This window comes from Panicum virgatum, chromosome 5K (genome assembly GCF_016808335.1).
Source record: "Panicum virgatum strain AP13 chromosome 5K, P.virgatum_v5, whole genome shotgun sequence".
Lineage (NCBI taxonomy): Eukaryota > Viridiplantae > Streptophyta > Magnoliopsida > Poales > Poaceae > Panicum > Panicum virgatum.
In genome coordinates, this window is record NC_053140.1 from 20,026,597 (window position 1) to 20,039,479 (window position 12,883).

The 12,883-nt window shown below is 45.8% G+C and overlaps 1 protein-coding gene across 1 annotated transcript; it reads right to left on the bottom strand.

Annotated features, from left to right (window-relative positions):
• Positions 1 to 6,437: 6,437 nt before the first annotated feature.
• On the bottom strand, positions 6,438 to 11,922 carry LOC120706871 (E3 ubiquitin-protein ligase RFI2-like). Its single transcript, XM_039991616.1, has 6 exons — positions 11,513 to 11,922; positions 9,738 to 9,919; positions 9,217 to 9,266; positions 8,704 to 8,732; positions 8,219 to 8,609; positions 6,438 to 7,138 (listed from the first exon to the last, which is right to left on the bottom strand). Exons 1-6 carry the CDS (start codon positions 11,745 to 11,747, stop codon positions 6,655 to 6,657), a joined length of 1,371 nt encoding a protein of 456 aa, XP_039847550.1. The 5' UTR covers positions 11,748 to 11,922; the 3' UTR covers positions 6,438 to 6,654.
• Positions 11,923 to 12,883: the final 961 nt, after the last annotated feature.

Below are 12,883 nucleotides of genomic sequence, written 5' to 3' on the forward strand. Positions count from 1 at the left end.
AAAGTTTTCAGAAATTTATGATCGGCAAGGGGGCGGAGCTAACTGGGCTCCGCGGCCCCTAGCTAGGTATCTGACTGAGGAGTCGAAAACTGTCACCGCAACAATTAAAAATAGCTAATCCATGCGAGTATGCGGGACGAATCGAGTCAGGTGCTGTTTAGATCCGACCCCGTAAACTCTGTAAATGTAAAAAAAACGTCACATCGAATATTTCGACACATACATGAAGTACTAAATGAAGTCTATTTACACAACTTTTTGCATGGATGGGATGTAAATCGCGAGACGAATCTAATGAGCCTGCTTAATCCATGATTTGCAACAGTGATGCTACAATAATCATCCGCTAATTATTAATTAATCATGGATTAATTAGCATCATTAGATTCGTCTCGCGATTTACAATCCATCTGTGTAAAAAGTTTTGTAAATAGACTTCATTTAATATTTCAAATTAGTATGATTTTTTTGTAAAATTTTTTTTGTAACGGAACTAAACACGGAGGATAGTAGTGTCCGTGCGGTGGTGGCGCCGCCCAAGGCTTCGCTCGCCGTGCTAGTCGATGTTGCTGGCAGGCGGCGTGAAAGCAACGCGCGCGACGGGAGAGTCAGTCAGCAGAAGAATTCGCCAGTCTGGGCGGCCGCCCAAGGGATCTCGGCGTGCTCCGATCGAGCCATGATGTCGCCGCGTCAGGTGTGGGCCTGTGGGGCAGCGGCCGCCCCAGCGTAGGAAGCAACGCATGAACGAGAACGACCTTGGCGGCGTGGTTGCGTGCATCGAATGCGACTATGCGAGGGGGCGGGCGCTGGCCGCTGGGGGCCGGGATGCAACCCAGCTGCAAGGAAGGTTATGAATTTTTTGAAGATGAGAACGTAAGAGCATGCTAAAGTCAGGTGGTATGCTTCATATATATCTTACGCTGTTATTCGGACACGAGTTAAGGAAACTATCAGAGCAGTACTCGAGTAGGACTCCTCCTAAGCTAATACTCTATTAGAATTTCCATGTAACTTTATTCCCAGACTATATAAGGGCGGACAGGATATTACCCCCTCCAAACATATCATCATTAAACTAACATAAAGAATGTAGGGTATTACACTCTCGACGGCACGAACCTATCGAAAGTTTCATATTTCTTGCATATTCGAATTTCTGATCTTGATGATTCTGGTTTCTCTCGAAGGATTTGGGAGAGACTAAACATCACCACTCCTCAAATTGCCGCAAAATCAAATCACAACACAATCGTTGCTTCTCTTTCAATTGCCACTTTATCTCTCCATTTGCACGTCTTCTCTCTTTTTTCTTCCCATGGATCCAGATTGGATCTTTGTAATTTCTTTGTTTCCTTTTTTTTCGCTGCGCATGCAAAGGAAGCGCGGTGTTTGGACACGAGCTCGAGGATGACTGAAACTGTGTCCATTGACTAGGTCTTCAGATTTTTTTAGTAAGAAGAGAAAAAAAAAACACATACAAATGGATAAGGGTTACATTTTAAGGCAAAAATTGACTCTTGGATTCTTCAAAGTTGGTGGTTCCGTACGAGAGACCGAGGAAATTCCCGGTACTTACGGTATAAGCGTCTTGGTGGCATAGAACCCAAAAATAATTAAAAAAATTATAGGGAATCACTTTTTTTCATCAGCAACTGCCAGTTGCCCCAAACCCTGCCAAATCTCTTGTCGTGCCGCACCCCTGTGGCCAATTCTTCTCGCTTGAGCGTGCCGCCGCCGCATCCCTTCTCGCGCGCGCAATGCATTCATGCGCTGCCCGCCTCTCGTCCCTTCCAGCTCCAGCGCGCCGCGTCGTAATCCTTAATTGTTAGGAATAAACACGCCATGGTTTGTTCTTAGTGTGTGTGTGCCGTGCTGCGTCGCGTCGCGCCGGGTGTGTCCGCGCGTGCGTGTCGTTAGGCAGCGGCGGCGGCGTCGCGGTTCGTCCGTGTCGCGAGTATACAGCACGTAGCTAGGCAGGTTCAGGTCGTGTATGTGTGCGTGGTGTCTAGTTGTGTGCGTGCACCTAGGTGTGTCGTCCGTGGTGCGTGCAGAGTCAGGTCGTGTGCGTGTAGAGTCTAGTTCAGGTGCGGGGGTGTGTAAGCTGATGCACATCCACTGCTAGTTTGTTAGAGACGTGGGATGCATGGCGAGCGATTCTTGCGGAGGCCATCGTGACCAGGTTGAGCAGTGGATCACGGCACGGTTGTGCAGGGTCTCTGGATCTCGCGGCGCGCAACGGCCGGCATGGAGTCTAGCTCCTGGTGTGCCCCCGGCCTCCAAGATGCCCCTATACGTCTCCGTTTCTGTACCTCCCCGTTTCCAGTTTGCCGAGTCCATTCCAGTTCAATAGAAAGCCAAGATACAGGAGCAGCGGCTCCGCGGCGTCCGTCGCCGGCAACTCCTTTGTGCTGTGTTTCCCTTGCGTGATTTGTGTTCGTGAGACATGAGTGAGAGATCTTGAGAGAGGGCTCGGCCAACAATCCCTTCTCCGCTGGAGGAGGCGGCCGAAATCCCTTCTCGCTCAAGCGCAACGCTGCGCCAATCCCTTCCTGCTCGAGCGCCCCGGCCCTAGCCAAATCCATCCACGTACGGGCGCTCCTCCAGCCTAATCCCATCCTCCCTAACGCAGCTTTTGCCTATCTCCACTAGCTAAAACCCATTCCACCGCGTTCATTCCTGATTGATCTGTAGGGACTAGGGAGGGAGGCTGGAGGAGCTAGTGGAGATAGGCATAGGGTTCCTGCTGATCATTAAGTCATCATTACTTCATCTCCTGCATTCACCATCAGTAGCAGCAGGCCGCAAGCCCCTATGGGCCCGCGACCCGGATACCTAGCACCTATACATAGTTACATACTGTCATCAGGTCTTTCTTTACATACAAAGAGTCGGGTAGACAAAAAAAGGTAGCATACTGATTCATTGGAGGGTCCTTTCCTATCACTTTGGCTTTGATATAGGTCATAGTCATACTCCTAGATCATTGCACGTCTATGGTAAAACTAGACAAGCCCAGCAGAAAATTCAGAGTTTCAGAGGCTGATATGAATGACGATTAAGCATGATGGACAACATATTGAAATAAAGAGAGCACAATGAATCATAAACAGGAGTAAAATGCACCGCCGGCCCTTGAACTTGGCAGCGGGTGTCATTCAGGTCCCTAAACTCTCAAAATGCACATCTAGGTCCCCAAACTTGTTAATTGCTTCATACGAGATCCAAATCACAGTTACCCTTGTTATACAGCCGTTGACGTGGACTGACATGTGGGGCCCACATATCAGCTCCACCTCCCTCCTTCCTCTGCCTCCCACACCCATGGCCGGCTCGACGACGGCGCGGCGTTCCCCGCCGGTGCGCGGCGGGCCTTGCCCGCGTCCGGGGCAGCCCAGTAAGGCTGGCGCGCAGGGCGGCATGGCGGAGGCCCGCGCAGGGGCGCCCCGCGCCGGCGGCGCGACAGGCGTGGCGACATTCCGACGGTGGTGGTGCCAGGAGGGAAAAGGGCTAGGGAGCACGAGAGGGTCGCACGGAACCTCACCACAATCTTGAATCGGCCGGAGGAGGGCCGGAGGGAGGAGATCGACGGGCGGGGCGGAGGTCTGACGGAGCAGCAGGTCGGAGATGGCCGATTCTGGTGGGGTAAGGGTGTGGGGCAGGGCGAGGGTCCTCGGTGCGCTAAATCAGAGGGGGTGTGTCGGGGATGGCCGGCGCGGCTGCCTGTGCTCGGCTCGCCCGTTGCAGCAACCCCTGCGCGGGGCTGCGCCACGCCGCCGCGCGCGGCAGCACCGCCAGGCTGCCCAAGACGCGGGCATGGCCCGTCGCGCCGCAGGCAGGCCGCATGCCGTCGGGGAACGGCGTGCCGCCACCGAGCCGATCATGGCCGTGGAAGGGAGAGGAAGGAGGAAGGTGGAGCTGACATGTCAGTCCATGTTAACATCTAGTCAGCTTGACACACTGGTTGTTTAATAAGGATAACAGTAATTTGGACCTCATGTGAACCCATTAACAAGTTTGGAGATCTAGATGTGTATTTAGAGAGTTTAGGGACCGGAATGACACCTGCTGCCAAGTTCAGGGACCGGCAGTGCATTTTACTCCATAAACAGATAGCAATGAGTCAAAAAAGTTCTCCGGATGACATACTAGTTGCAGGAGGCTGGTGTCTATTCTACATAGAAGACTGATCGCTACAATGTGGTAAAGACAGACAATCCATATTCAATCTCGATACTGGATTTGCATGATCAACTAGCATTAGATGGGGTCAGCTTAAAAATGAGTAAATGACAACAAAACTGCAGAACAAACTTCTACCACACGAAGTGACATGCATAACATCGGATTTTGAGAGAAACGACCCTACGGATTCTTCAGATATATTCTGCTGCGAAATAAAGTGGGCATGCTATTCAAATCAGATCTTAATTTTTTCAGAGAAAACTGAACGGCGAGAATTTTTTTCAGAGAAAACTTTTTTCAGAGAAAACACGGAGCTCCAAGCAGCACGCACATGAAAAATATTATCGAAGGCGAAATTCTACTGAAATGCTAGCCAAATAAGTGCTCCATGCCAGAAATTTTGGAGAGCATTTAGTCTGATCCCGGCTGGGCCCTGAGTTCACATGCGTCATGCCACGAAAACAAAAACGTATACCCCAAAATCCTAACCAATCAAGAACAGCTCGCATGTGCGGGACGGCGGCGTGCGGCCGCGGCGGCGTCGTCGCCGGCTTGAGGGAGGCGGACCTCGATTATCTCGACCGCCTCCTCCATGGGGCCCTAGCTAGAGCCTGGGCCTGGCAGGGGGGTGGAGAGGCCCAAGCGTTGGGCCTTGGAGGGCGCTGTCGGCGGGGCCCGGAGGAGGGTGTTGCCCGGCTGCGGGGACGGCGTCGCCGGGGTGGAGGCCGGGGTGGTCGTGCCGGGAGCGGCGGCGCGGCCGCGGAGGTGGTCGTGGAGCTCGTCGCGGTCGGCGGCGCAGAGCTCGATGCGGGTGGGCTCGCGCCGCAGCATCGTCGGGCGCCCCGGTGGCGAACTGGCGATCGATCCACGCCAAGCAAGGGTCCGCCACGTCAGGGGGGCCGCGAGACGGGGAGGGTCCAATTTGTAGGGAGAGCGACATCGGTTGGACTGGGCCTGAACATCAGGCCATGAAGCCGAAGGGCAAGGTAATCCGTTTTTTTTTTCTTCACATTTTTCGGCCGTTTGATATGGCTAGTTTTACACTTAGCTCTCTGTTGGACACGAAGGCTCACATTACATGCATACCATCAGACGCATGCACACAATCACATCTGTAAACAGAGGCACCACACACAGATGCTTCAAATCTTAGGAAAAACATAGGTTTGGAATGCGTAAATTCTACAGGATTGCAAAACGCAGGAAAGTTTAAAGACATGCGTCTGGATGCTACATAGGAAGAAAACATGGTTTCCGAGATACAAATGAAAGAAAACATGAGGTTGGATCTCAGGCTTCTTTTCCTCCAAAATTGACATGGAAGAGTCTATTCCAAAGGTCATAATATAAGGATATTTTAAATAGGATTTGAATCCTCCAAAATTCCTATAACTTTCCTCCGTTCCAAAGGGGGCCACCACTAATCCAAGCAATGTTCGAGTCCAAAAAAAATTATCCAAGCAATGTTTGGTTCTCAAACCGCTTGGATGGTGTGGATAGTAGCATGTAGCACCTAGTTCGATTGTTTGCCACATGGCAGAAGCCGTATTATTTTTCCCCCTAAGAAGAGTGTTACCCACAACTATAACGAGATCCAGTTACAATATTTGATGACAAAATTAAAGTAAAATGGCATGCAATATAAACTTAATGCCTCAACGTGTTGGTTTTTCTCTTGTTGGAACTTAACCCACGTAACCCACATATATTTGTTCACATTTATAACTAATAATTTGTTCTTTAAATGATAGAGATGTATTAGTCGACAACGAGACGTATGTTGTGACAAAACTGAAGATAAGCACGTGTGTTGGTAGATGATGTATTTCTCAATAGCAAATTGAAAATAATTTGTAGTTTCATGGGCGCCCTCGGTGGGGACTTATATATGTAATCTATGTATGTAAATTAAAGTGGCCCTCCGAGAGATAACTAGGAATTTATGCATCTGCAATACATTTGGGGTTCTCTACCTTCAATAAGCAAATGCTACAAAACCACACTTATTTTGAGTAAAACTATCACACATTTTCTTGCTAGGTTAAGTTACCGTAGAACTACAGTTTTTTTTCTTTTTCACATAACTACATTATCTCCACAACATACTCTCGCAAAGCCAAACTGTTGATTGAATACCGCTGTACATGCCCTACTCGTGGAGTGAATGCCATGGGATATCAAGGAAGCAAAACTGACATTCTAAAAGGTTACTCCATTCGCATCCAAATAAACTAATTAGCACGATGCAGCAAGCATACCATGAAATGCAGCTCTTTGAAAAGAGTCAACCTATGTACTTCATGGAATCGGATAAACCCAAGTCGAAATGTTTTCGCCTCAGGTCATTTTGTTCAGCATCCTGCACATTATCTCAAGGTTTACCATCCAACCGGACTTTCTTACAACGGTGTTTCCGCATCTTACAACCAGCAGCAAGTCTGTGCTATTAACTTAGGCCTTACTGGCACTGCGCTACATCCGAGGGATGTGCATTGGACGGAATGGTGAGTCATCTGGCAATCTATTCTCCTGTGGTTGCGACCTAGCAGCGCCACCAATCCACTGCCCGGGCAGCCTTCTTGAGGCAGATGCAGGCTCTGGTAAGCCATGAGGCTGCTGCTGTTGTGAAGAGCTCCACCAGGTACCTTCATTATTTGTGGAAACCAGAGGGTAAGGAGCAAGGCGGTCCCTCTCCCAGGCATAGAACTGGTTTCCTCTGACATCCTCAGTCCCCATTGTACTAGGGCCCGATGAAGCTGGTGGGAACAGGCAAAAGGAGGTGTTATCTGGAGGTGGCACGGCAGGCCCACCAGCTCCTAGCGGATGCATGCCTCCTGATCGCTGTGACCCAGCAAATAAGCTAGAACTCTGCTGAAATTGATCATTTATGTTGCCATTTGCTCTTATGAATTGTGGTGCCATAGGAGGAACACTTGGGATCCTAGGTGCTCCAGACCTGCAACAAACCAAGAATATATGGGCCATCAGGAAGATATCTAAGACTGTTGTATAAGAAAGCAGGCATACTAAACCATGAAACATTAGTTCATGACTACTTTGTTATACAGCTGAGGACATTGATGCAGACCCAAGATGTAACAAATATATCATCTGAAAATAACTTTGAAGGAAAACCATGGCATGCCTGGATTCCTATTTTTCAGTTCTGGGCACCACTAGTATCAGTGTCTCATCGCATATGATGTACCAAGATAAACCAATAGACCAAAACTGATAGATAATGTACTGGAGTGAACAAAACTACTCCCTCCATTCAGTTTTGTTTGATATATTTCCATATGGCACAATGACCAAGGGCACCAAGTGTGCTTATCAATCTAATAAATGCAACATAGACTTTTTTGTTGGTCCTCCAATCATTTTTGAACATTTGAATTTTTGAAATATAGCTATCAAAAGTGAATGGAGGGAGTACATATAACTTAGTTATTGCTACAAATGTACATAACCATCCAATCAGACAGGAATCTAGGTAAGTACGTATAACTTCTGTAAGTATGTACTCCCATTTGTCGAGTGAAGCACGCATACTCTTTATGTGAAAGTATGTACAGAAATTATTGAAGATTAATATAGTTTGCCTGACTAAATCATATCAAGTGTCAAGAAAGTATCCTCATGCCTTATTTTGAAGCATTGCTGCCTTGGGCATTCTTCCCCTGAATGGTATTCATAATCATCACTTTTCTAGACAATTCTTTAACAAACTTGGATTAACAATGCAGTTGTACATAAATCGCTCCCACAAATCAGCAAAAGCCATGTATATATTTCATAAACCACAGTACACATGTGCAAAACATTGCATCGCATAAAAACCATGAATCCACATCTCTGCCTAATTGGTAAAGGTACTTCTACAGAACTAGGTCATGTCAGTCAGAACATCATAAAGCATTGAAGGTCTTCAAATGTGCAGTTTTATGCATTTTCTGTAAACATAGGTGGCATACTACTTTTAATTAAGGCAAACACAGTAAGCTAATAACAGGGTGAGCAATGAAAAGGATCTTACCCGTTTCCATAAAATGAGGGAAGAGATCCTCGTTGGCTATCACTGTCAACCCCTCCAACCCTCATTGCCCCAACCGGGAGTACTGGCTGCTCAGCTACACCATTATTGTTGTTGGATTGAGAATAGGAGTGCAACATATGTGCCCAGGGGTTATTATGGAAGTCAATGGGATGTACTGTCTGCGCTGGTCGGCCATCTGATGGTCCAGCCAGAGGGTTCCAGTGATCATGATATGCAGCAACATCCATTGTTCTCTCAGCAACATGGGAGCTTGATGGTGCTGGCGGTGGCACAGGCTGAAAGTAAGCGAGATATGGACCTGGATGAGCTGTGCCAGGTACAGATACAGCCATGTGCTCCGAATTGAAGTTTGGCCCCATAAAATCATTAACTGCATTATCAATATTCAAACACTTTCAACCTCAACAATTGTGATTACATAAACAGAACATCAGTAATTGTCTCTATTGTAAATAAAAACTTACAAGTAGCTGGCGGTGCGGTCTCTAATTCTCTGTTAGAAGAGGAAACATTAATATGAGTAAATAGAACAAAAGCTAAAACAAGTAACTCTATCATACTAATAACTTAAAACAAAAGGCGGTAATTTCTAAAGCAAGAGGCACCATTGCAGCTCTGCAGTCTCCCAGCATCAAAGGCATAGACGGGCACAGACAACTAAGCACTAGCACACTGACTAATACCACATTCGAGATATATTTCTATATCAATACGATTGGTGAAAACAGACATGAGGAAGTGATTGTTGTGCTTTGAGATGATCGGCATCAGAGTCTGGTCAAGTTCTAAAACAGTGGCAGCAAGGATTCCAACAACTGATGGCACAATACAATTCCGAAGACTGCAGTAACTTTCTAGAAGCAGGTGTGTAAAGTCATAAACATCCACTGAAGTTCACAAATAAATAATCTTAACCATGCATTTAAAGGGGAAATTGGACATATCAACACATAGAAAATTTGGAGGGCAGAACATACTCTAACAAAGCTGGTAAGCGCCCAACTGGACACCACTGGATGCGAAGTGGCTGCATAAGCAGTAAAATCACAATAAGCAAGGGAATGCCATCATTTAGTAAGTAATCTGATAGTAAATGGTACCATAAATGATATCTAAAGTGTAATGCAAAATAACTGTAACTGTAATAACTTTGTTTTCGGTATTTTGTTTATTACAGATATTTGTTGTCTCAATGATGAAAGCCCATAAAAAATATACTCCCTCAGTTTGAAATTATAAGGCTTATTTATTTGTTTTGTTAGGACAAGACTTTGACCAACAATTACTCTATTACTACATAATTTTTGTGACACAATTTTGATGTCATAAGATTCATATCCAAAAATACTTTCTAAAGAGTATACTTTTTCTATCACATAAACGAAATATTGATTGAGTAATTATTGGTCAAAGACTTGCCCTAATGAAACGAAACACGCATTGTAAGTAAAAACAGAGGCAGTCTGCAAAAACTAATTAAGAAACTTTAACTCCTTACCACAAAGGTTGCCATATCTGAGTGAGCAACATCATAATGGTCTTCATCATAGCCCCATTCATCATTGTTTGCATCCTGTGATGATCGGGGACCATTTGCATAAAGCCAATTCCCCATCTCAATTTTGCGACAATTGGGGCATTGCATAATTCCTTTGGCATTAAATGCTGAACCAATGCAATCTGATGAAACAAAAGGATACAAAAAATTAGAGTAAATTGAGTGTTATATACACATAAAAATTTATGATGTGGAATAAACACTTTCAAGTTCAGCAATAACAGCATCATGGATTAAAAAAGATACTAAGCAAACAACACCATGTTTCACCTTGAATGTGAAAATGATTCCGTACATATACCTTGTATAACAGTTCACTAGTGATCACAAAAGATGACAGAGTGATTGATCCAAGGTTCAAAGGTATGGACAGAATATATCACAGGCATTGCAAGCGGAACTAGTTAGCAGCACCATCAGTTACGGATTTTGCCTCATGTCTTAACTGTTTGTAATGAACAGTCTTTGTTATTTTACTAATCAGCTTATTAACAGAAACATTTTTCAGTCATTCACCAAAGCAACATATTCTGTCAGTATTCCAAATCGACAGGAACATTTCTTAGGTTTGCATTACCCGGTAGCTAGTATACTTCCTAACAACATGACCATTCTTAGGCTTTAACAATAACGAGTGCTGTGGAGTGTCCTGGGCACTAACATGTTGTGGTTATAATTACATTGGATTTTTTTTTGCAAAGGATAGTTAAACTACCTACTTCCAAATTACTTCCCACCGATGTCAAATAACTCCAAGCCATAGAATAAATGGCCTCAACCCTCAATAGTTTTTTTCTGAAACTTCAAGTTCACATCACACCAAAACAAAATGGTAGATTCAAGCATGCATAACTCTCAAAGATCTAGATTACACAAAATTTCGCACTGATTCTATGCACACACTGAATGGAGATAAAATCCCCCAAGACAGTGTCAAGTTCAGCATATAACTTTAACATTTTCGTCGCCATAATTTCTACTGATCACAGACATGTCCAATTCCTAATGCAATGTTACTCTATTCACTCTCAAAAGATATATCTCTCATGAACAAATCCAAAAGGAAAAGGAAGTCACCAACACAACCGAGAAACCTAAAGAAAAAGTGCACCCAGAATCGTTCTGGAATGACACCATTATTACACCAACTCCTTCACCAACCAGAGAATGCTAATGAGAAAATCAAACTGAAGGCTTTTTTGCTTTCTTTAAACAAAGCCTCCAGTTCTTAACAGAATGGAGCGATATATTCTCACAATGACACATCCAAATTTTTGAAGAGGCCAAGAAACACTAGCATATAAACTAACTGATAAAATCTGGACCAAATATCAGCAAAGTTAGATCAAAAGGACGTGCTCCTGCCACGTATACAACCATAATAGCACCATATGGTATTGCTACATGAATTCAACAGCAGAACCCGAAGACAACCAACAATATTAAACCCCAAACATGCAATTTTCATCAAAACCAGCAGTTAAGATTGTAATTGGGGTAAAAATTATCACACGTGCTCATTCAGGTCATCTTCTTAGCTGACATCCATCCCCAAATTCCAAATTTTCCCAATTCTAGTCCCACTAACGGAACCCCAAAATTGTCCCACCGCAAGAATTCAAGAAGCAGCCTCCCTACGCCGCCTCCCACCTCCCCAAGACAGGTGGCACAATCAAGAAACGAGCGTGAGATATCCAGGCAGCGAAGCCGCTCACCGAGATGGAATTCGTGGCCGCACTGCAGCCTCGCGGTGGACCTCTCCTCGCCGCCGACGACCACTCTGTCGAGGCAGATCGAGCACGACACCACCGCCGCGGCCTTCTCCTCCCCGCCCTCCCCCACCTGCTCCTCCTCCCCGTCGCCCTCCGCCGCCAGCTGCTGCTCCTCCCCCCCCTCCGCCTCCGCCTCCTCCTCCTCCTCCCTCGGCAACCACGGCCGTCTCCTCCTCATCCTCCTGGGCGCCCGCGCCCATCACGGAAGCGCTCCCCGCGTTCCCCACCACTGCGACGAAGGAGAAGCTCTGATCTCGGTCGCGCTCGCGCTCGTGGCCTTTGCCCGGCTCGCTTGATGCCACCAACGAGCTCTTCGTGCTGTGCCTCCCTCTCTGCCGCTATCGGTTTCGCGGCCACCAGAAATCAGAAGACGGGGGAGGGGAATTGCGGTTTTCTACGGGGCTCTTGGGAAGTGTGATAATTAGAAAAGGAGGCCTCAGCCATGTGGTTTCGCTGTTATTTTCCACCGTGGTGTCCTTTGAGTGTAATTGTAATTGAAATGTATTTTTTCTAGTTAAGAAAATTGAATATATATTTTTTTAAATTAATACCAATATGTAGCCAAATATTATAGAGATCAATAGACTTACATGTTGACATCTTGATCCGGTGAAAAGATATATCGATGGTTGTCAAGATCTGTCGATGTTTTGATGAGGTGGTGAGAATAAGAAAACTCAAGATCTGTTGACGGTAGTTCAAGATCTGCCAATGTCGTGACGAGACGGTGAAGATACGGTAACTCAAGATCCATCAGTGGCAATCTAATATCCTCTGATATTGTGATGAGGCGACAAAGATACGATAGCTCAAGGTTCGTCGACGGTAAACCAAGAGCTGTTGAGGCGGCGATAAGATAGCGAAGTTGTAGTTGTTTGCGCACATACTAGCTTGCTGATGGATCCCATTGATTGGTTGAGATCTTGGAATTGAGTTAGATTGGGAAACAATGGACGTTGTGAAGCGAATACAAACCCGATAACAATAATCCCGGTACAAATTATAAATAGGTAGTGCATGATATTGGTGGCGACGCCGAAAGCCATAGGAGAGGTAGGCCATGGAGATGGGAAATCGTAGTGGCACTCAGGGGAAGCACGGCAGAAGGCAGCACGGCTTTGAGGGACAAAGAAACCGGCTGTGGGTTTTTATAGTACTTGTGCAACCCGAAAATTAATGCGAATTGCAATATAAAGATATATAAATCTAATATAAGCCGATGAATCTAGACTCGCGACCGTAATAATATGTGCTTTTAGTAATATCAACATGTACGTGTCCAGTTGTCCCAATACGCGTAGCTTACAGTACTTG

What these genes read in the sequence shown, in the direction of transcription:
- LOC120706871 (XM_039991616.1), bottom strand. Translation starts at nt 11,747, where the DNA reads ATGAGGAGGAGACGGCCGTGGTTGCCGAGGGAGGAGGAGGAGGAGGCG. An exon ending in CGCTTACCAGCTTTGTTAGA is followed by an intron (nt 8,733 to 9,216) that starts GTATGTTCTGCC and finishes CTCTTCTAACAG; the next exon opens with AGAATTAGAGACCGCACCGC. An exon ending in GACCGCACCGCCAGCTACTT is followed by an intron (nt 8,610 to 8,703) that starts GTAAGTTTTTAT and finishes TTGATAATGCAG; the next exon opens with TTAATGATTTTATGGGGCCA.